Source organism: Geotrypetes seraphini, chromosome 4, assembly GCF_902459505.1.
Source record: "Geotrypetes seraphini chromosome 4, aGeoSer1.1, whole genome shotgun sequence".
Taxonomy (NCBI): Eukaryota; Metazoa; Chordata; class Amphibia; order Gymnophiona; family Dermophiidae; genus Geotrypetes; species Geotrypetes seraphini.
The window spans coordinates 127768285-127791747 of NC_047087.1; the positions used below are offsets into that span (position 1 = coordinate 127768285).

At 42.7% G+C, this 23463-nt stretch overlaps 1 protein-coding gene across 4 annotated transcripts in view; it reads right to left on the reverse strand.

Moving 5' to 3' along the window:
* BRWD1 (bromodomain and WD repeat domain containing 1) overlaps positions 1–23463 on the reverse strand; it is a 614838-nt gene that overhangs the window by 425748 nt on the left and 165627 nt on the right. For all 4 annotated transcript variants that reach the window (XM_033941455.1, XM_033941456.1, XM_033941457.1 and 1 more), the window contains 2 exons: positions 21291–21361; positions 19323–19423 (listed from right to left, as the gene is read on the reverse strand). In XM_033941455.1, coding sequence (XP_033797346.1) covers positions 19323–19423; positions 21291–21361 — 172 coding nt within the window. The remainder of the gene's footprint in view (positions 1–19322; positions 19424–21290; positions 21362–23463) is intronic.

Genomic DNA, 23463 nt, shown 5'->3' on the forward strand with positions numbered 1-23463 from the left:
GTGTCAACTGTGAAACATCCTAGGGCTCTCTAGTGAAATTTAGTGCAAAATAACACAAACAGTGCTTAAAGTGCTTTTGTATTTTAAATTTTTAATTACCCCACTCTATGTGAGTAGTCTCTACCCCTGATACAGGGGGGTTAGAAAAAACAAGTGTCCAATTTCAACCAGCAAAAAGAAGGTACTTAGCTTCTTCAGAAAGGCGAACAGCGTATCACCACAGTCTGTGGTGATACGCTGTTCGCCTTTCTGAAGAAGCTAAGTACCTTCTTTTTGCTGGTTGAAATTGGACACTTGTTTTTTCTAACCCCCCTGTATCAGGGGTAGAGACTACTCACATAGAGTGGGGTAATTAAAAATTTAAAATACAAAAGCACTTTAAGCACTGTTTGTGTTATTTTGCACTAAATTTCACTAGAGAGCCCTAGGATGTTTCACAGTTGACACCTGTTGGTGTAAGCCAGTGACAGCCTTTGCCTCCTGTCGGAGGTGGCTGTGTGACTGAGGGCTCTCTTTATAATAATTTTCAGTTATTATTTTTTCTTTCGGCTATTTATAGCGGAACATGTTAGTTCCTTCCCCTCTCTTTGTGTAGTGGTCTCTACCCCTGATTACAGTTTTGATCTTGGGGTTTGGGAGTTTTTCTAGTTCTTTAAAAAATTTATGTAGGCATGACTACTAGACCGTTCAGAACGAGACTTGCTGAACACAAATCAAATATCAAGAGATCGCAAATTAAAGAGCCATTAGTTCAACATTGCAAAGATTTCTCCCACTCTTTTTATCAACTTAAAGGTTTAGTGATTGATGTCACAAAAAAGAATAGGAGAGGAGGAGATAGAGTCATTGCACTTAAACGTAGAGAAACCTACTGGATATATACTCTACAATCTTTACATCCCCATGGTCTGAATGACAGAATAGATTGGTCAGTGTACTACTAAGAGAATTATTATGGATCTATCTTTGTTTCAGTTTGACCTATGTGGTTGAAGATTAAAAAAATTTTTTTGTAATTTTCCCGACTTGTCAGCTCTGTGCACGTCATTACGTTTTGACGTTTTTCGACGCTTTTCAACGCTGTACCGACAGCTGATTTTAAGCTCTTTAAATAGCTCGGCGTTAGTGTGTACCGACGCCATTTTTTGAGAAATTTCTGCTGAAGCTAATGCCGGCTCCGCAAGTTTGCTAGTAGATTGAATACATGTAATTTAAAGTTTAAGCTTTTGCATTCATTCAAATACTATTTTATAGATTAATTGTGACTTTTGTCATCTGTTACAGACACTGGTTATAATGTTCCCCTGATGAAGCCACCTCAGGTGAAACGGTGGCCCCGTTGGGATTAAACACAGTGTGAACAACTTTAAGATAAGTGCTTTTCTTTAAAATATGCACTATCTTGTATATTTCTCATAGTATTTGGTACTTAAGATGTTTATACATCTCTCTTAAAAAATTTTCTGATAAGCAATCATTGCATAATAGGCAAAAGCAAAGTAAAGCTAAGATATTGAATATATACAGTGAAAGTATAAAAACATACTCCATACCACTTGCCAATGATTGAGATTGGAACCGAACTAAGTATTTTGCAAATTTTGCCATAATACTCGGTCTCTGAGGCGTGGTACATATATATACCTAAAAAATTGCATTTTCTACTTGTGGCTAAGAAGTGATTTTGGATGTTCTCCCAGTTCCCAATCAAGCACTAACTTCAGCTGTGCCGCTTGATAATACCACACCAGATTAGGTAATCCTCTACCCCCCTCTTCCCGAGGAGCCCACAACAGAGATTGGGCAAGTCTTGGGGATTTACGATGCCAAATAAAAGTGCGGAGTTCTCTGCTTAATCTTCTCAGGTCCCCTAAAGGAACCGATATTGGCAAAGTCTGAAATAGGAACAACAATCTAGGAAGTACATTCATTTTAATGATCGCTATCCTACCCCACCAAGAAAGCCATAAGCCGTTCCAGCGCTGTAAATCAGCCCTGATACGGCTATAGATAGGCAAGTAATTTTTCTCATATATCCTCCCAATGTCCGATGGAATAAAGATGCCCAAGTATTTGATCCCATGGCTAGCCCATTTAAAGGGAAAAGTACCCTTCAGCCCATCCACCTCCCCCTGTGTCAAAGTCAGATTCAAGATTTCCGATTTAGCCAAGTTTATTTTAAACCCAGAGATCTGTAATAAATGGGGTATAGAATTCTCAGGTTGTCCCACATATAGTAAAATATCATCCGCAAACATCGCTATTCGATGATCCATCCCCCCCTAACGATCCCAACTAGCGATAGGTGATGTCTAATGGCCAAAGCAAGGGGTTCAAGGTACACTGCAAACAACAATGGAGAGAGAGGACATCCCTGCCGAGTTCCCCGAAAGATGGGAAAGAAGTCACCATAAGATTGATTATTCCGCAAGCATGCCCGTGGAGCAACATACAGAGCCCGAACCCAATCTCCAAACGGACCCCCTAGTCCCATCCTATCCATGACATCCCATAAAAATCCCCAGAGAACCCGATCGAATGCCTTCTCGGCATCAACCGAGATCAAAACCACCTTTTCCCGACCGGTACCCGCTTCCCAAAGCAAATTAAGGGTTCTCCTAATATTATCGCTCACTTGTCTCCGTTGTATAAACCCCGCTTGGTCTTGATGGATCAGGGAAGGCAGTACCCTCCCCAAACGCTGGGCCAGGACCTTAGCCAAAATTTTGCATCTAAGTTCAACAATGATATGGGCCGATAAGACCCACATAGTAAAGGATCTCTACCCAGTTTGGGCAAAATAACCACCCCCGCCTCACCCATCGTAGACGGCAACTTACCCCCAGTAAAAATTCCGTTAGCCACCCGGACCAGAAGAGGGCCCCAATTGCACCGAGAACTGTTTATAATAACGACTAGTATACCCATCCAACCCTGGGGATTTACCATTCTTCAAACCCCCAATCACCCCCAAGATCTCAGAGAGTTGTATCGGTTCTCTTAAATACTCCTGATCCGCCTCTGCCAGCTTTAGGTATCTGCAGTGAGTCCAGAAATTCCAAGTCTGCACTCCAGCATCATAGCGGCCCCGGCTGTCCATAAAGCCCAGTGAACACGCAATTTTTTATAAACAAAAAATAAATCAAGCCAAAAATAAATACTATAATAAAAAAATTATTGAAGCAAAAAAATCCAGCAGCTTTATATTCACTGGTAAAATCACTATCACCTTTATTAAAAAAGAATACTGCACATACATGTATTCTTACAGCACAAGAAATCGCCGATTATTTTTCTACAAAACTGAATAAAGTTCGAGAGACGGTACATTCTATTGTTCTCAACCAACCTAATGATAATGCTAATTCTTCTTTCATTTCCATTATCTAAATGTGCTAAATTTAAAATTCCTACATTACATGATATAGAACTCAGTTTAAGCAAGATAAATCTTAAGGGAACTCGTGACGAAATTATACCGCCATTTTATCTTAAAAAATATTTCAGCTGTTTAGGTCCCTATATCCTCTCACTAATACAAAACAGCTTTCTTACTACATCACTTCCTCAATCTTGGAAACAATCTACAATTACTCCCATCATAAAAGATCATAAAATATCACCTGATGAAATATCTAACTACCGACCTATAACAAACATCCCTTTCATGGCAAAACTTGCAGAGAGTCTTGTTTTTGAACAAATATCAGACTTTGTGGAATCCACTAATGTTCTCCATCCTTACCAAACCGGGTTCAGAAAATTTCACAACACTGAATACACTATGATAGGGTTAATCAACAATATACATTATTTTCTTGAGCACCATAGATCTGTTGTTCTAATCTCTTTAGACCTAACCGCAGCGTTTGATACCATCGATCACGACTTACTACTTAATCGACTAGAATCTTTTGGAATCATAGATCAAGTTCGAGATTGGCTCTCCTCCTTTCTGTCAAATCGTTCTTCATCCGTTAGATTTAACAATAGTACATCTAAAAGTTTTTCATTAGATTACGGTATCCCACAAGGATCAAAACTATCTCCTCTCCTTTTCAATATATTTCTCTCTCCACTTCTGAACATAATTCAATCTTTAGGTTTTACTGCTTTCGTCTATGCTGATGATATTCAGCTAATCCATCCATTAGACCCAGAAAGTGAGGTTGATATCACAACCATTAATAATAAACTTGTAACAATAAAAAATTGGTTACTTACAAATAAACTTGCATTGAATATTATTAAAACAAAATCAATGCTCTTTCCTTGGAAAAAAGATATAACATTAAGATATCGGGCGATGGTGCGCCCGCATTTGGAGTACTGCGTCCAATATTGGTCGCCGTATCTTAAGAAGGATATGGCGTTAGTCGAGAGGGTTCAAAGGAGAGCAACACGTCTGATAATAGGTATGGAAAACCTGTCATATTCTGAGAGATTGGAGAAGCTGGGTCTCTTTTCCCTGGAGAAGAGGAGACTTAGAGGGGATATGATAGAGACTTACAAGATCATGAAGGGCATAGAGAGAGTAGAGAGGGACAGATTCTTCGAACTTTCGAAAAATAAGAGAACAAGAGGGCATTCGGAAAAGTTGAAAGGGGACAGATTCAAAACAAATACTAGGAAGTTCTTCTTTACCCAACGTGTGGTGGACACCTGGAATGCGCTTCCAGAGGACGTTATAAGGCAGAGTACGGTACTGGGGTTCAAGAAAGGATAGGACAAATTCCTACTGGAAATGGGGATAGAGGGGTATAGATAGAAGATTACTGCACAGGTCCTGGACCTGTTGGGCCGCCGCGTGAGCGGACTGCTGGGCACGATGGACCTCGGGTCTGACCCAGCAGAGGCATTTCTTATGTTCTTATATCCAATTTCTATCAATAATATTGATTTAGAACAGGTCACTTCTATAAAAATACTTGGGGTTTTGATAGATGATAAGATCACATTTCATGACTATATTAACAACATTGTTAAATCATGTTTTTTTAAACTCCGATTGCTTCGATCTTTAACAAAATTCTTACAACCAGAATCCATCAATATTCTTATTCATTCTCTAATAATGTCCAAAATTGATTACTGCAATTCCCTTCTTATAAACATACCACAAAAAGAAAAAAGAAGGTTGCAACTCATACAAAATACGGCGGTGAAATTAATTTACAAAGCAAAAAAATATGATCACGTTACCCCTTTACTAATTAAATCCCATTGGCTTCCGATAAGTCATCGCATCACTTTTAAATTATTGCTTTTGGTTTTTAAAGCGTTAAATTTTAAGGAACCTCAATTTATTAACAGATGGCTTATCCCATAAGTATATCACGTTCACTTCGTTCAACATCGCTTAAATCTTCTTGCCGTGCCTTCAATTAAAAATGATAGGAACTAGAAGACACGACATGTATTTCAGTTATGGCACCGCATTCTTGGAATCTTTTGCCACAGTACATTAGAGAACTAAACGATTTAACACTGTTTAAAAAAAACATAAAAACTTTTCTTTTAAAGACGCGTATGGATCTCAGGACTGCTAAAAACTTAGTGATTTTTTAATTACAATTTAAATTTCTCAAATAGTGAAGATCAACCCTTTTTTTTGTGCTTACCCTTATGTTCTTTCTTCTATTCTATCAAAATTGTAACTATTCCCCATGTTAACCTCACATGTCGTGTAAGTGATCCACAAGTTTATTGTAAAGTCTTGTCTACACTAGTCTGTTTAGTTGTGTTCATATTTTAACTAATCACAAATTTTTGTTTGGTTTGTAACACTAACATTTATCTGTTTTATTTTTAATTAATTAATGTTATTATTATTGTACATCGCCTAGTAATCTAAATAGGCGATTTATCAAGAACGATTAAACTTGAAACTTGAACTCACGTTGGATAGCAGAGTCCGTAACCTGTAGATCCCCCCTGATTCTCCCTTAATACAAGTGATAGTCAACCGATTTTGCTTGATACGAATATATCTAGCCAATTGAGCGCTAGCCTTATTGCTAATGCTCATAGATATTGAGACGAAATCTCTCGCGCATACGCTCTATTTCCCTCTACCTGGAGCTGATATAAGTCATTCCCTGACTCTTGCAGTTGAACCAAAATCTGGGGATCTCTCGTATTCTGGTGGTTCAACTCCAACTGGGTCAGTCGGGTTCTCAATTGAAGAAAGGCTCGGGCTCTCTGTTTTTAAATCTTGCCCCCCACTTAATAAGCTCTCCCCGAACTACTGCTTTCAGGGCATCCCACAGAATAGCGTCTGATACCTCCCCATTGTCATTCAACTCCAAATATTCTCTCATAGTATTTTCCACCACGGTAACCACCTGGGGGGAACCAGCAGGGATTCATTAAGCCCTCCAATATGTACAACCCCCCGGATCTAACATGCCAGTGCAAGATAACCACACCGGTGCATGATCCGAGACATGCATCGGTTCTATCTCCGCAGCTCGCAGCCCCCCTGCTTGGTTCCTATGAATCCATACCCCATCCAGTGTTTTGTGCATGGGAATAGAAAGTATATGATCTCTGAGCACCATGAAGCAATCGCCAGCCATCTACAAGGCCAAGCGAGCCCATCAGATCGCGAAATGCAGCCGCTGACTTTCTTGTTGATCTACGCCCCCCCCCTGAATGATCTACAGCAGGATCTGGATGGACGTTAAAGTCACCTCCCAAATATACCGCTCCTTGCGTAAAAGTATGTAGAGCCCCCTTCAAGTTCCGATAGTATGCTTCTTGTCCCGCGTTAGGACCATAAATATTGATAATGGTCAGAGGGCGACCTTGAAGCACACCTTTCACCGCTAGACACCTACCCTCTCTGTCCCTATAGACATGTTCCACCTGCAATCCTGGCACCTTGCGTGCCAGGATAGCCAATCCTCCTGCCCTTTTTGTAGCCCCCTCCCCTTGATGGGTCCAGAGCATATCAAACTGTGGTCGTTAGAGCAAAGATACATCCCTGGGTCTCAAGTGCGTCTCTTGCAGGAGGCATATGTCCCACTTCATACGATGGAGGTCTCGGAAGACTATACTCCTTTTACCCGGGCTATTAAGTCCATTTACATTCCAGGAGCCTATGATCAACTCTGGATCTTTCACTGGGGACCTCCCAATACCCAAGCTCCGCTGCCCGCTAGATCCCATGCAAACCGACCCCCCCTCCCCCCTCCCCCCTCCAATTAGCTGATTCTCCAAGTTTCGAATCAGCCATACGAAGAAAATGAGTCATACTGAAAAGGCCCATAATTAGCACCTAGTATTGCTTTACCTCCCCATTCAACCCCCCTATTCCTCAGGCAAACATATAAAACACACACTCAAGCAAGCACTCCATCCAAGCCCGTACTGTTAATTAACCAACCCTATCTGCATAAAACTAGAACACATAACAAGAGAAATAACCATTCCCTAGGGAACAAGCATGCCATTTTCAACCAACAGAATAACAAAACCACTATCAGCTGTAGTCCAAAAATACTGAAGACAGATTTCGTTTTGGAGAACCAGATCAGGTAACTGAGGTAGAGGGTTGGCTATCCTCAATCGCGCTCTGGGAGACACCAGCTCTGATCTCCGATGCTGTTCCCGATATGACTCGATCAGGGGTATCTTGCGGCATCCGACATCCCAGGTCTTTCAACGCCATCCATGCATCAGCCACATTGTCCACCTTCCGGTGAGTCCCATTGATGGTAAAATGCAATCCAAAAGGGAAGAGCCATCTGTAGCGGTAGCCCTCAGCTCGCAGTAATTTAGTGACTTCCCTAAACGATCTGCGTTTCTGGAGTGTAGCAAGGGCCAGATCTTGATAGACCCCCACTTTCAACCCCTGCCACACAAAATCGGGGCGACGACGTGCAGCCTGTAAAATTTTTTCCTTCAGTTGAAAGTCACCAAAGCAGGCTACAATATCACGGTTGCCAGGACCTCTCACCTGCCCCAGGCTTCTGTAAGCCCTCTGTAAGTCAATTACTAGTGGTATTATCTGAGATTCCTCAGCAAGGAGGGCTTTGCAAAAGTCTGACACCACTTCCCTGGCGTCCTTGTATCGATCCAAGTCTGGGACTCCCTTAAAACGTAAATTATTTCGCCTTGAGCGATTCTCCAAGTCCTCAACCTGCCTTTTTAAGTCATCCAGTTGTGCCACTACTGTATCCATAGCAGCAGATCGTTCCTCCGCCAAGCCTTCCACGTGGCCCAATCGCTCTTCAGCGACAAGGACTCTGCCGCTCAGGTCTCCCACTTCTGCCCGAATCTCTCCCAGCGCATTCTTCACATCTAACCTCAGCCCTACCATTTCTGCTTTCAATTCTTTGAACCACGTCTCGATCTTCCCTTCCATAGGTTGATCGTTCGACACGGAATTGTTTTGGGAAGACACTGTCTGCAGTGGCATAGTCGGCTCCGCCATCTTAAGAAGCGCCGTCGGGGAGCCGGGAACGTGCGATCGAGTTTTCACACTCGTTGCGCCGGGAAAATGAAATTTCTCCAGTTTCTTCCGACTCGCCATACAATCAGCGAGCTCAGGCACCAAGAAAAGTTGCACTCAAACCACCACGGGTAGCAAATATTAAACTTGCAACCGCGAGCCCTGACAGAGCTCTAAGTTTAAGCGGCCATATTCCGTGATGACGTCACTTCCTCCTCGTGCATATGATTTTTGTTACCAAGAGACAGGTATGTACATTTTTATTCTGATATTTGTAGCAGTGTGAAGGGATCAGTTATCACTGGGGGAGTGTGTGGGGGTCTTTAATTTGTCTCTGCAGTGGTTATCTGCTCACTTTGGATACCTTTTTGGCATTTATACCTGCTTTTACATTGTCTAAGTCACAAAGTATAAGTTTCTTACAGGAAGTCTCTTTAAACATTCGATTATCCCTGCAAGATGACAAAATCTTGGTCAGCCCACATCCTGCCCTAAACACTCCTCAGGATACACCCCTTTTGTGAGCATTGGAATCCATTACATCTGTCTTGGTGGGGGAGAGTACATACTGTTAAGAAGATGATTTTGCCTGTGGTTTGTTACCAAATGAGTATGTTGCCAGTTTTTTTTTCCGGGGCCCTTTTATAAAAAATTAACTAGTATTCTGACAAAATTTATTTGGCTTGGGAAAAATGCGAGAATTGCTCTAGTATCTTTACAAAAATAAATTGTGGAGGGTGGGATATATAATGCGTCAGGGTATGTATTGGATCCTCCCTGAGCTCACGGAGCATCTTCCAGACTGGCTATATCTAGAATGGAAAATTATGTCCCCTATGCGACTATCTCATGTATTAAGTATCAGGCTACCTAGATATGCTAAGGACAACATAATTTTATTGGATACATGGAAAACAATTAAATTTATTGATAAACTAATAGATGCTCCTTTAATGAAATCTACTTTGCAGTCCTTATGGTTAAGCTCCAAGATTCAAGTAGGCGGTGCTGGGAACGCCTGCAAGAACTGGATGCAGGCAGGTATTTGGACATTCGATGATGTTATATCTAATGAGAAACTGCTTGATTTTTCACGGCTGCAACAATCATTTGGCATTATAAAGTCCCAACAGTATAGGTGGTTGCAGTTGAAGCAGGCTATTCAGAGTGGGTTCCCTGAATGGAAAAACTTAAAAACTTATTACAGCTTGCAGATCCTTTTGCTCCCAGACAGATCTAGTAGGGCATCAGGCCGCCCAGTGGTACAAATTGATTTCTGAATTTTTAAATAAGAAGCCAAAAAATAGTTTTAGAGATATTTGGAGCATCGAGATAAAACAGTATATTTCTGTGTCTCATTGGCCACGAATTTGGATTTGGAGGTTGAAATGTACAGTGTCAGCATCTATGAGACAAACATGGTTATTTTTATTACAAAGGATTTTTTGGACCCCAGTTCGATTACAAAAAATAGATAATTCTAAATCTAATAGATGCTGGCATTGTCATATTAATATAGGGACTTTGGATCATCTGTTATATTTTTGTCCACTGATACTTAATTTCTGGAAGTAAATCTCATTCTTGGGTCATCTATCCCCTTATCCTATGAGGCTGTAATTTGTGGTACGTAACTTCATGTTAAGCCTACTTTAGACAAGTATAAAAGTCACCTTTTCCTGATCATGGCAGGAATAGGTGTTCAACCGATCACACATAATTGGAAGAACCATGACAGGATTAATTATACTTTTTGGTGGGTAACTGTGTGTACCACGTATAAGTACGAAAGGATGATGGCGGAACGTTTGGGGACTAGTAAGTCCTTTAATGATATATGGAGTCCATTGACTACTTTTGTTGCATTACAGTAAAGGTCATATTTCTTCCTTTTTCATTAGATTTCTTTACACATCCAGGGAGGGTGGGTGGGTGGGGGAAGGGAAATGTATGTTGAGCAGTTAAATTAATTATAATATTGAAATCACATCATATTGTTTTAATAATTAAGATGAGGATGGGAGTAAATGATTGTTTAATGTAATAATTGTATAGTTATTAGTGCGTTTAATGCAGTACAGTGGTACCTCGGTTTACGAGTGCACCGGTTTGCGAGTGTTTTGCAAGATGAGCAAAACATTTGCAAACTTGGTGCCTCGTAAACCGAGCGCGGCTCGATTTGCAAGCGCCCCCCCCCCCCCCCCCCGTGAACCAGCACCCTCCCCCCCGCCGCCATCCGGCACCACCTCGCCACCATTGGGCACCCCCCCCCCCCGCCGCCACCGGGAACCCCCCTGCCACAACCTGAGGTCCCCCCAACCCACCCGAACCCTCTTCTTACTTTGATGTAGCCTCCGCACCGGCAACAGCATGTCCTGTGCTGGTGCTGGTGCCCGAAGATCTGCCTCCTGTGCTGGGCCTTGAGCATGTGCGCATGCTCAAGGCCTGAGAGTTCACGTCGAACCAATTATATTGCACTATCAAAGTTTGAAAATCAATAAAGATTTAAACAGATACACCCCTTTTAGCTCTGTGCGCACAGCGGCAGAGGCCTAAAAAGTTCCTAGATACATCCAGAAAGTCAGTTTGATTATATCGGTACTTGGACAACCTATCTTTTAGGTCATCCAAGTGCCGCCTTGAGCGGGTTTTTAGACATGTTTAAGTTTCAGTTATGAGCCCCATAATGTAGTTACAAGTTAAATTTGGCATAGTTAAAGTGGAAGATTTTTCAATACTAAACTAAACTAAAACTTAGCTTTATATACTGGGTCATCAACCGGACGAAGCTCAACTCAGTTAACAATAATTAAGAAAAATATACTAAAATTGCAAGTGAATTAATTTTCAAAATGTTTAGCAAATAAAAAAGTTTTTAAAGATTTGCGAAAGAATTGGAAAGGACTAGGACATCTCAAAGTTAAAGGGAATTCATTCCATAATTGAGAAAATTTAAAAGCCAAAGAAAGGCTAAAGTTCTTGACTCCTTTAATTCCTTTCCTAGAAGGAAGGGAAAGTTTAAATTGTTGAATGCCTCTTGCAATTAAGATAGTCGAATCCCAGCATAACGAAGGACAGGTGCAGTTGCAGTGTTCTTTGTGAATCAAAGGAGTTCTGTTTTGGAGGCATTTGGTTGCATTTTGTTGATGGTCATCCAGTTTCTGATTTCCGAGAGGCATTTTGGGAGTTTTGCAATCTGGACGTCGTCGTTTTCTCCTAGCGGTAGGTATAGTTGGATGTCATCTGCAAAGGAGTGAATCTGTATTTGGTATTTGCAGGCTATGTCTAGGACTGGTCTAATGTAAAGATTGAATAGTAGGAGAGAGAGAGCCCCCTGCAGAACACAGTATTTGATTTGTTTTGGTTTCAAAAGCACATAGCTGAGCAGTACATTTTGGGATCTATGGTATTATTCAGAAAGGAGGCGAACCATCATAATACTTTGAAAAATATGTTTCGAGGAATTGCCCAGTTCCAAATATGCTTGGCTTCTTGACAACAAAAGAAGAGAGCCCGTTCCTCCCTGCTTGTTGATGTAATGCATGGCTACTTGATTATCTATGCAAACAAGGAGGACTTGATTTGTGAGACGATCTTGAAACATTTTCAGAGCATTGTGAATTGCTCACAACTCAAATAGATTGATATGAATGTCTTCTCTTGAGCACACCACAGCCCTTGAGTCCTGGGGCCGTCTAGATGAGCTCCCCAAGTATCGTAATTATTTTGTGATGTGAAACAGCAAGCCCCTGGAGAGATTTGTCAGATTCAACCACCACTGGAGTGATTGACAAAGAGGGGAGGTGACAGATTCGTTGAGCTAAAGAATCCATGCGACTACTGAAATGCTAGCTCCACTGAGCTGATAAGAGATGAATTTGAGTGAAGGGAGTTACATGAACTGTGGATGCCATGTGACCCATAAGACTCAACATTTGTCTTGCTGAGATGTTTTGTAGAGTGGACACGATTGCAAAGATGAAATAAAGTGTTTTGTCTTTTTTGGGGTAAGAAAGCCCAGAGAACTGTTGTGTTGAGCACGGCTCTTATGAACTCCAACACTTGAGAGGGTTGAAGTTGAGACTTTTGGAAAGTTGACTTCGAACCCTAGATGATGGGAAAAAAACTACGGCCACTTGAGTTGCTGAATGTAACTCTTGAGGTGATGCAACCTTTAATCAACCGCTCATCCAGATATGGAAATACTTAAAAGCTGTGAGTCACTAGGCACTTTGAGAACACTCTTGGAGATGAAGCAAGGCCAAATTGCAGAACTTTGTACTGGAAATGCTGATCTACATGAAAATTCGCAGGAGCCATTATGGAAGCTGCTCAACCCTGAGCAGCAGCGCCGAAGATGCTTACAGGCAGCCAGTTAATAGCGGGGCAAGAACTTTAAAAGTTTGCTCCTGCCCACTGCACCTCCACCAACAATCACCAGTAGAGGTATGAGCCTGAGGCTAGGACAGGGAGGGCGGCAGAATGCAGAACCTGGTGGCGGCAGCCTGCAATGAAACCGGGACCCCCATTTTTGGGCCCCAAAATCCCGGTTTATATTCAAGTATATACAGTAACTGTCCTGGTCTCGTTAGAAGGCTCTCCACATAGAATTTACAAACTCTGGGAGGAAGCCATGTGCAGGGGAAGTAAATGAAGCTTGCAGGTCCTCTGGCTGGGCTCTTGTGGGTTCTTCAGACTCCATGCGACTCCGCTTCGCAACATCATTAAAAAAGGGGCCCCAGGCAGTATTTTCTACCCATTTCATGGACCCATAGTGATTCACCAGCCATAGAGGACAAGGATGGGGCTAAGCTCAAAGCTCATAGAAACATAGAAGATGACGGCAGATAAGGGCATAGCCCATCAGGTCTGCCCACTCTACTGACCCACCCCCCAAGTCTACTATCCTAGGGATCCCACTCCTGGTGACAGGTTCCCTTGGCTTAACCCTCTAAGGGATCCCACATGGGCATCCCATTTGCTCTTAAATTCTTGCACGCTGTTTGCCTCGATCACCTGCACTGGGAGCTCGTTCCAAGGATCAATCACTCTCTCGGTGAAGAAATATTTCCTGGTGTCGCCATGAAATTTCCCACCCCTGAGTTTGAGTGGATGCCCTCTTGTGGCTGAGGGTCCTTTGAAAAAGAGAATCTCTTCTTCCATCTCGATACGGCCAGTAATATACTTAAACGTCTCGATCATGTCTCCTCTCTCCCTACGTTCCTCGAGTGAGTACAGCCGCAAATTTTTCAGCCTTTCCTCGTATGATAGATCCTTGAGCCCCGAGACCATCCTGGTGGCCATCCGTTGCACCGACTCTACTGTCAGCACATCTTTTCGGTAGTGTGGCCTCCAGAATTGCACACAGTATTCCAAATGAGGCCTCACCATGGTTCTGTATAATGGCATTATGACTTCAGGCTTCCGGCTGACGAAACTCCTGCAGATGCAACCTAACAACTGTCTTGCCTTAGATGAACCCTTCTCCACATGATCAGCAGTTTTCATGTCTGCACTGATGATCACTCCCAAGTCTCATTCTGTTGAAGTTCTAGCTAAGGTCTCACCATTCAAGGTGTAAGTTCTGCATGGATTTCTGCTGCCGAGGTGCATGATCTTGCATTTCTTAGCGTTGAAGCCCAGTTGCCAGGTCGAGGACCAAAGCTCCAACAAATGTAGGTCCTGTGTCATACTATCGGGTGAATTGCCATCTCTCACTATATTGCATAGTTTGGAGTCGTCAGCGAATAACGTTACCTTACCTTGAAGCCCCTGAGTTAGGTCACCTATGAATATGTTGAAAAGGAGAGAGCCCAAGACTGAGCCCTGCGGTACTCAACTGGTCACCTCCGATGTTTTAGAGAGGGTACCGTTAACTACCACCCTCTGAAGTTTGCCACTCAGCCAGTCATTGACCCATGTAGCTAGTGTTTCTCCCAGCCCCATTGATTTCATCTTGCTCAACAGCCTGCGATGCGGGACACTATCGAAAGCTTTGCTGAAGTCTAGGTATACGACGTCCACGGATTCTCCCAAGTCTAACTGTTTTGTTACCCAGTCAAAGAAGCTGATGAGATTGGATTGGCAGGACCTACCCTTGGTGAATCCATGTTGACTGGGATCCCGTAGATGCTCCTCATCCAAGATTGTGTCTAATTTACGTTTGATTAGTGTTTCCATGAGTTTGCATACTATTGATGTGAGACTCACCGGTCTATAGTTTGCAGCCTCTGCCCTGCAACCCTTTTTGTGCAGTGGAACGATGTTAGCTGTTTTCCAGTCTATGGGGACTCTCCCCAAACTTAGGGAGAGATTGAAGAGTCCTGATAGCGGTTCTGCCAGGACATCACGCAGCTCACTGAGCACCCTGGGGTGTAGATTGTCCGGCCCATGGCTTTGTTCACCTTGAGTCTTGCCAATTTGTAGTAGACGTCGCCAGGTGTGAACTCGAAATTCTGAAACGGGTCTTCCACGCTGGGCCTTGCCTGCAACTGTGGACCGTGCCCCTGTGCCTCGCAGGTGAAGACCGAGCAGAAGTATTCATTCAGTAGTTCTGCTTTATCGGAATCTGATTCTGCGCAGTTCCCATCTGGTTTTCTAAGGCGTACTATCCCGTCTGTGTTCTTTTTCCTATCACTAATATACCTGAAGAAGGATTTGTCCCCTTTCTTCATGTTCTTTGCCAGAGTCTCTTCCACTCGAAGTTTGGCCTCCCTGACTGCCGTTTTGACTGCTGCAGACCTCGCCCTATGTTCTAGTTTAGCTTCCCTAGTCTCCGTTCATTTGTAGGAAATAAATGCTTTTTTCTTCTCCTTGACGAGGTGCGAGATTTCTGTGGAGTACCATTGGGGTTTGTTGTTTCTCCGCCGTTTGTGTACTGATTTAATGTAGAGGCTTGTCGCTTCATGTATGGTAAATTTCAGGGATGACCACATAGCTTCCACATCATCGGTCGTAGCTTGGTTCTGCAGTGTCCGGTGGACAAAATCTCCCATGCATTCGAAGTCAGTGCCTCGGAAGTTGAGTACTTTTGTTTTCGTGTTTGATCTAGGGAAACCTTTCCTGAGGTAGAACCACACCATGTTGTGGTCGCTGGAGGCTAGCGTATCTCCTACCGAGACCTTCGAGACGCTATCTCCGTTGGTGAGTACCAGGTCCAGGGTCGCCTGGGCCCTAGTGGGTTCCAATACCATTTGTTTGAGTCGTGCTCCCTTTATGGATGTTAACAGTCTCCTGCTGCCGCTGGTTGTTGCTGAGTATGAGTTCCAATCTGCGTCGGGCATGCTGAAGTCCCCTAGCAGAACAGCATCTCCCTGTAGAGTGATATTCTCTATGTCTTCAATTAATTCGGAGTCTTTGTCTTCCAGTTGTCTTGGAGGTCTATATACTACACCAAGATACAGGCATTTTTCCCTGCCTCTGGCCAGGTTCACCCAGAGGGATTCTCCGGTGTACTTGACATCTGTGATTCTAGTAGTTTTGATGTCTTCTTTAATGTATAGTGCCACCCCTCCCCCTGACTTTCCCTCTCTGTCCTGACGAAATAAGTTGTATCCCGGTATAGACATATCCCACCCATGAGAGTCTGTGAACCAAGTTTCGGATATTGCCACCACGTCAAGGTCGGCATTCATTATTTCGGTCTCTAATTCTAGAATCTTATTGCCTAAACTGTGTGCATTAACATACATAGCCATCCATACCCCGTGATTGCTAAATCCCTGTGGGGAGTTTCCCATCTGGGGTAGTGTGACTCATAGAGAATTGTTTGCAATGGGGGCACTTACTTTGGACTTAGAATCGGAGTTTCGACTCACCTCGTCAGGATCGTTCCTTACTGCACTTGTATCTGAGTGGGTACCCTCCCCCGACTTACCTAGTTTAAAGCCCTATGAAGCAGGCGGGCCAGTCAGTGTTCAAAGACGTGCTTACCCCTGCTGGTCAGATGGATTCGGCTGGTCCCTGAAGTCCTTACAATGCCTTTCCATGGTTCAGGAATCCGAAGTTCATTTCCCGACACCATCCTTGAAGCCACTCGTTAGTCCTCAGTATACGCTCATCCCTGGCACTTCCTTTGCCTCTAACTGGGAGGATCGAGGAGAAGACCATCTGCGCTCCTGTCTGCTTCAGCCTCTCACCCAGGGCTCCAAAGTCTCTAGTTATGTTCTCCAGGGTGTTCTTAGCAGTGTCGTTTGTGCCAATGTGGATGAGGACCATGGGGAAGTGATCTTGGGGCTTGAGAAGCCTATCAAGACAGGCGGTGACATCTCGGACCCTGGCTCCAGGCAGACAGCAAACCTCCCTTGACTGCATATCCGGTCTGCAAATTGGTCCCTCGGTGCCCCTCAGCACAGAGTCCCCAATGACTATTACTCTGCACTTCTTTGGGGGGAGCCGATCAGTTGTCCCCGGAGTTGGAGCCATGCACTGGACTACCTCCTGCTCCTTGTCGGCATCCTCCTGCTCCTTGTCAACATCTTCTACCTGTAGGATCTGGAATCTGTTCCTCAGGATGAGTTGTGGGGTGGATGTAAAGCTGCCCTGTTGGTGAGAAAAAGAAGAGGGTGAAGAGATTGAAAGAGGGGGGTGGGATCTCCAGTGTTTGCCCGTGGAGGAGGTCGCCAGCTGCCAGGAGTCAGCATCTCCAGCCATCTCCTGTACCCCAATTGTTGGTTTCAAAGCTGGTGATTTGGGTGTCTAGAGGGAGGACATGTCTTGGGCCAGCTCGGTGATTTGGGACAGCTCCTGGACGACTCCGTCAATGTAGGCCTCATCCTCTCGGATGCTTTTCAGGCGTTTCACCTCCTCCCTGAGACTCCTAAGTTCCTGCATGATGTTTCCGTCTAGCTGGTCGACCTCCTCTGTCTGTGTAGAGACTGTGGAGAACAGGGGGGGGGGAGGGGGGATGATCTCGGTCTGCACAGAGACCTCTGTCCACAGTCCTGGGTCCTCCACCTTCTGCACGCATACCGTGGTCGCCCCCTGGGTCCTCCCAGTTACCGGACAGTTGGTCTTGATTGCAGACATGGCGCTTCTTGTTCTCCCTGCCCCTCCCTTGCACACGCTGTGGCACATGGTACATAGATGCTCCTCCACTGGACAAGCAACACAAATTTTACATGAAATAGCATCCTCACTCCCTGATGAGTCCATCCCAGTCAACTGGAATCAAAATCGTGGGGTTTTGAGGCAGAGAGGTTTTTGAAAAGGAAAAAAAAAAAGGCTGAATGGAATCCAATATGGTTTCTACCAGTAAAATTGTGTCAAAAACACAAACAGGAGACCTGAACCCTAACCCCCAAAACTCTTAAAATCGAGATTCTTTTGACCCAACCCTATTTTTCCATAGGAATTAATGAAGCTGTACTCACAGTGAGAGGGATAAAGACCCTTAGGGGACCCTCGGGAGGGGCATTGTGCTGCTGAATCAAACCCACCATAAGGTTTATGGATTGTGCAAAAAGTGCATATTTTCTCATCAGCACAAATAATACTTTTGCAAGAGGACTTCATCTTTGCCCTGGAAGCTGGCAAACATCTGCTGACTGTGACAAATGGTGGATGTTCTATTCTAGGACATTCTTAGAAACGCTTGAGCCACAAGAAAGCCACAATGTCTGGTCAAGATGTAAATAAAGCTGTTGACAATCTACAAGCAAGATTAGGAGGGGGGAGTGAGGATGCCCACCCTCAGGGATCATTGACCTCAGTATTAAGAATGCATTGTCAGGGGAAATAGAGAAGTCATATTTGACACCAAGTGACACCATGCTTCATTATGACTCAATTGCTAGTATGTATACCATTCAATCAACAAAAATGACAAGTGTGAGAAACTAAGTATGTAATTAGTAACCAGGTAGAACTCTTAACCCTAGGCTACTAAACTAGGGTATAAAAGTAGCATACCTGCTGACTTAAGCTTTAGAACGGAATGGGCAGCACATGACATACCGGTATTCTGTATTAGTATCCAAACAGGATATAGCAATAGCAGTTAGGCTAACGGATGAATATTTTTTATAGAAGCTGACTTTTGTTTATTACTAATAAACCTATATTATATACAGCAATTGTATTGTCGGGACTAGCATTGGAGGGACTAGCAGTGGCATCTCCAACAGTTCTGTGCTGGTTTCTGTCTACAGCTTTTCAGAGTAGCTGGAAAGGTGGAAAGGACTTTCTGCCTCAGAAACAGAAGGTTCCAAACCAAGAAATCTTCAGGTTGCCAGTCGGACTGACACCAACCGAGACCTCCATCCACCTTGAAGCATGACAGGGATTGGCTAATATGCAACCAGCATGCTGCTATCCCGAGGATTCTTACACAGGATGCCCACAACCTGCACGCAGCCACTGAGAAGCTCAGAAGGCGAGTCAGCTCCCAGGGGAACAGCAGGTTGGCTCCCCAGATCCATCCTAAGGCTTGCCCTGCAGAGCTGCAGTCCTTTCCCAGGCAGAAAATCCCAAAGAATGGGGTCTCAGGGCACCTAAGCTTCAGTTAAAAAAAAAACAATCTTTTGAATGAGAAAAAGAAAAAAAAAAAGCTAAGCAGAGCAGATTAGAGAGTTCACATGTAGAAGAAAAACTGGAGGAGATACTATGTTCCGCCTCTATGTGGGAGGTGCTCAAAGCTGTAAGTTTTCTCACTTCTGTAAAGTTCAGTTTGTGGGAACAGATTGATCACCATGCGTACGGACTCCGAAGATGTAACAAAATTATATTTAACTACACTAGTTCATTCTTTTAACAGAATGCAAAACAGATTTCACTGTATTTCATCTATTAACTAAAGACCTATAATCCAGTCTTTCCACTGAGAACATCAACTAAAAAGGCAGATGAAATTTGAACTTTTTATACTCACAGTGTGGCCTTCTAGTTCAGCAATTTTTTCTGGTGTCTCACAACCAAAGTAATAGATCCTGATAATATGATCTGTACTGCCTGTTGCTAGAAACATGCCACCTGAAAATCCAAAAAGAAATGTTATCAAAAACCAGATGGGAGACTGAAATCAAAAGTGAGATGGACTGATAACAGTAGCAAAACAGTGAGAAATCTACCATGACGACATCTACTTAGAACACTATTAAATTTACACATAACATTTGGTTTTCTTCACCTCTATTCTTAGTCAGTCAGTGGCTACACTGCCTTCAAAAAATACTACTACTTCCGAGTCTTCTCTCACTTCAAATATTTATACATTTTTTAACTCCAAAAACTGATAGAAGGGAATATGATAAATACTAGCAGTAGACACTACTTGAAATGAAATTAATATAGAGCCAAGGTACTTCAATAATCAAACTCAGAAACCATGTATTTTTGAACTAATTGTTCTTGAAGTGATTTTTTTTTTCATTTCCTGTATAGGCACACCCATATTGGGTAGGTCTTGTGGTTCAGTTATAGGGTATGCACATCAGTGCAGCAGACTAAAGTGACTAACTTGGAGCCTCATTTTATCTAGGCCATCTATGAAGGAAATCAAAATAATCAAGTCAGGATGTTCCCAAGTTTCAGTTCATTTCATAAACTGCCCACTGAATATAGAGCAATCTGAAATACATGTAAGGACATGTAGGAGTAAATATGAATTTGCCAGCACACACAACTGAAATAGCCCTTTTACAAGAAAACATGTTCAAAAGAGTGGTATCACTCACCAGTTTGTATGTGAAAGCACTGATTCACACACATTTAAATAATGAGTTTAAAAAAAAAACTCATACAAGTCAGTAACTTCAAAGAAGAGCGACCAAGATGGTAAAGAGGATGGAACTCTTCTCATATACAATACAATACAATACAATTTTTATTTATATACCGCCAATACCTTCATGAAGTTCACATGAGGAAAGACTAAAATGGTTAGGGCTCTTCAGCTTGGAAAACAGACAGCTGAGGGGAGATAGAGCGGGTGCAAGTGGATTGATTTTTCACTCCATCAAAAATTACAAAGACTAGTTAGTGGACACTCGAAGTTACAGGGAAATACTTTTAAAACCAATAGGAGGAATTTTTTTTTTTTTCTCAGAGAATAGTTAAGCTCTGGAACACGTTGCCAGAGGATGTGGTAAGAGCGTATAGCGTAGCTGGTTTTTAAGAAAGGTTTGGACAAGTTCCTGGAGGAAAAGTCCATAGTCTGTTGAGAAAGTCATGGGGAAGCCTGGTAGCATGGAATATTGCTACACCTTGTGTTTTGGCCAGGTACTAGTGACCTGGATTGGCCACTGTGAGAATGGGCTACTGGGCTTGATGGACCATTAGTCTGACCCAGTAAGGTTATTCTTATGTAACTGATGAGCCAAAATCCTGAAATTAAATTCTTATAATTTTTTGTGCTAATTTAAAAACCAGGTGGTTATGTACAATTGTGCCCTCCTCCCCCCTTCCTATACAGCCTTGGTCTTAAAGTGCATATATTGATACTTATGTGTACCTTGAAAGAGGGGCTAAAGCCTATGGGGAAGTTTTTTTTAAAAAGTTACACAGAGCCATCAAAACACAATTTGGACCTCTCAAGCCATCCCCTATTATAAAAATCAGCATTTACAGATGCATGCTTTTTACATGTGTACATGCTGCACAACTGTTCTAAAAATAACCTCCTACTTTTCTACTTAGATAGGCCAGTAGGCTCACATAGCATGAGGAAGAGAAATGCTCAACCCTGGAAGAGCAAAGAGAGAGAAAACCAATCTGCCAATGAATTGAGCTGGGGGCTAGTCTTAGATGAAACTTCCCATCAAACCCCATACCACCAAGGATTTCTGCCTCATTTGGGGTATGTCTATCATAATAAGAACAAGCAAACTGTGCAACTCACCAACACTAAATGAAGCATAAAGCATTTGAACTCCAGTTCTAGGTCTTTCGGTGAACTTCACGGGGCGATTGCTTTAATAGAAAAAAATATATATATCAGTCTATCCAAAACTCCCTGTACAAATTACATTACATTACATTAGAGATTTCTATTCCGCCATTACCTTGCAGTTCAAGGCAGATTACAAAAGAGATGAAAAACGTTGGGTTACAATGGAAGAACATTTGTCCTTTCTAGAGAGGTAAAGAGTAGGTTATGTAGTTTCTATGTGGCGGGAAGAGGGGGGGAAGGGAGGACGATAAGTTTGAAGTTAGGGCTGTTTCAGGAATTTCTTGAAGAGTATAGTTTTTATTTCTTTTCTGAACGTCTTGTAGTCTGGTGTCGTTATCAGTAGATTGGAGATTTGGTTATCTAGTTTAGCTGCTTGAGTGGTCAGGAGGCCGTCGTATAGTTTTTTCCGTTTTATTTCTTTGAGCGAGGGGTGTGTGAATGGGGTGTGTGTTTTTCTATGTCTGACTGAGGTGGTTTGGATGAGGCGGTTGTTCAGGTAGGTTGGGCTGTCTCCGTTTAAGGTTTTAAATAATATACAGTAGAATTTAAATAGTATTCTTTCTTGGATTGATAGCCAATGTTAGTTGATGTATGCTTCTGTAATATGGTTGTGTTTTCTCAATGAGTAGATGAGTCTCAGAGCTGTATTTTGGATTGTTTGAAGTTGTTTAGTCATTGTAGCAGGGCAGGGGAGGTAGAGGATGTTGCAGTAATATAACAGACTTAGGATTAGGGATTGTACTATAAGCTTGAAATTGTGTTTTTCGAAGAATTTTCTAACTTGTCTTAGGTTTCTCATAACTGCGAAGGATTTCTGTATTGTTTTATTTATTTGCGGTTGCATAGTGCAGCATCGGTCTATAGTCATTCCTAGTAGTTTTATGGTAGTTTGAATGGGATAGTTGATTGTGTTAATTTCTATATTGTGTTAATTTCTATATTCGGGACTTTGTCGTTTTCGAGAAGGATGAATTTAGTTTTGTCTGTGTTGAATTACAGTTTGTGATCTTTCATCCAGGTGTAGTGTGTGTAGTGTAGTGTGTTTAGTGTAGTGTAGTGTTTAGTGTAGTGTAGTGTGTGTAGTGATAGTGTGTATTGTCATGGCGGTCCTCTGGTTGATCAAAAGGTATGAGAATGGTAATGTCATCTGCATAACTGTAGGTGGTGATGCCTAGATTATCCAGGTATGTTACCGAGAGATGCAGTGTATAGGTTGAAGAGAGTAGGGGATAGTGGGGAATCCTTGTGGTACGCCACAGGGGTTGGACCAAGGTTTCAGATTTTACTTTATCTGATTTTACTCTGTATGTTCTGGATTTTCGGAAGCCTTCAAACCAAGAGTATACTTTATCTGAGATGCCTATTGCATCCAAAATTTGCAATAGGATGTTATGGTCTACCAGGTCAAATGCTGCGGTAAGGTCTAGTTGTATGAGAAGCATTTTTTTTCCTGTGCTGAGGTGGTTGTCTGGCTGTGTCAATGAGGGAGGCTAGTAATGTCTCTGTGCTGAAGTTGGATCTGAAGCCATATTGCGTGGGGTGAAGTATATTATGGTCATCTAGATAATTGGTGAGGTGTTTAGCCACTAGTCCTTCTGTCAGTTTGACATACAAAGGTAATGAGGAAATGGGTCTGTAGTTGGATGGTTGGTCTGCTGGTCTTTTTGGATCTTTTTGGATTGGGGTGATGATTTCGCTGAGGTCAGTTGGGATAAGGCCGTCAATGAGCATGGTTTGTATCCATTGCCGAAGTAGAGTACGGAATTTTGTGCTGGAGGTTGTAAGGAGATATGATAGGCAGTGGTTAAGGTCACAGAATGCGTGGCTGTACTTTTTGTAGAGTTTATTGAATTCAGACCATTGTATGTTGGGGAATTGAGACCATGTTCTGTCAGCTGCAGTTGATTCTTTGTCTGTGGGAGGAATTGTGAGTTCGTTTAGGTGGGATGGGGTTTAATTGAGGGTGGTTCTGGCATTTGTAATCTTGTTCTTGAAGTGTTCTGCTAAGAGGGTGGCTGAGGGGGGTGGGGTATTGTTAGTGGTTATGTAGGGTTTGATGTCTGTTAGGTCTTTTAATATTTGGAATAGATTTTTGGTATCTTGGGTTTCTGTGCCTATTAAA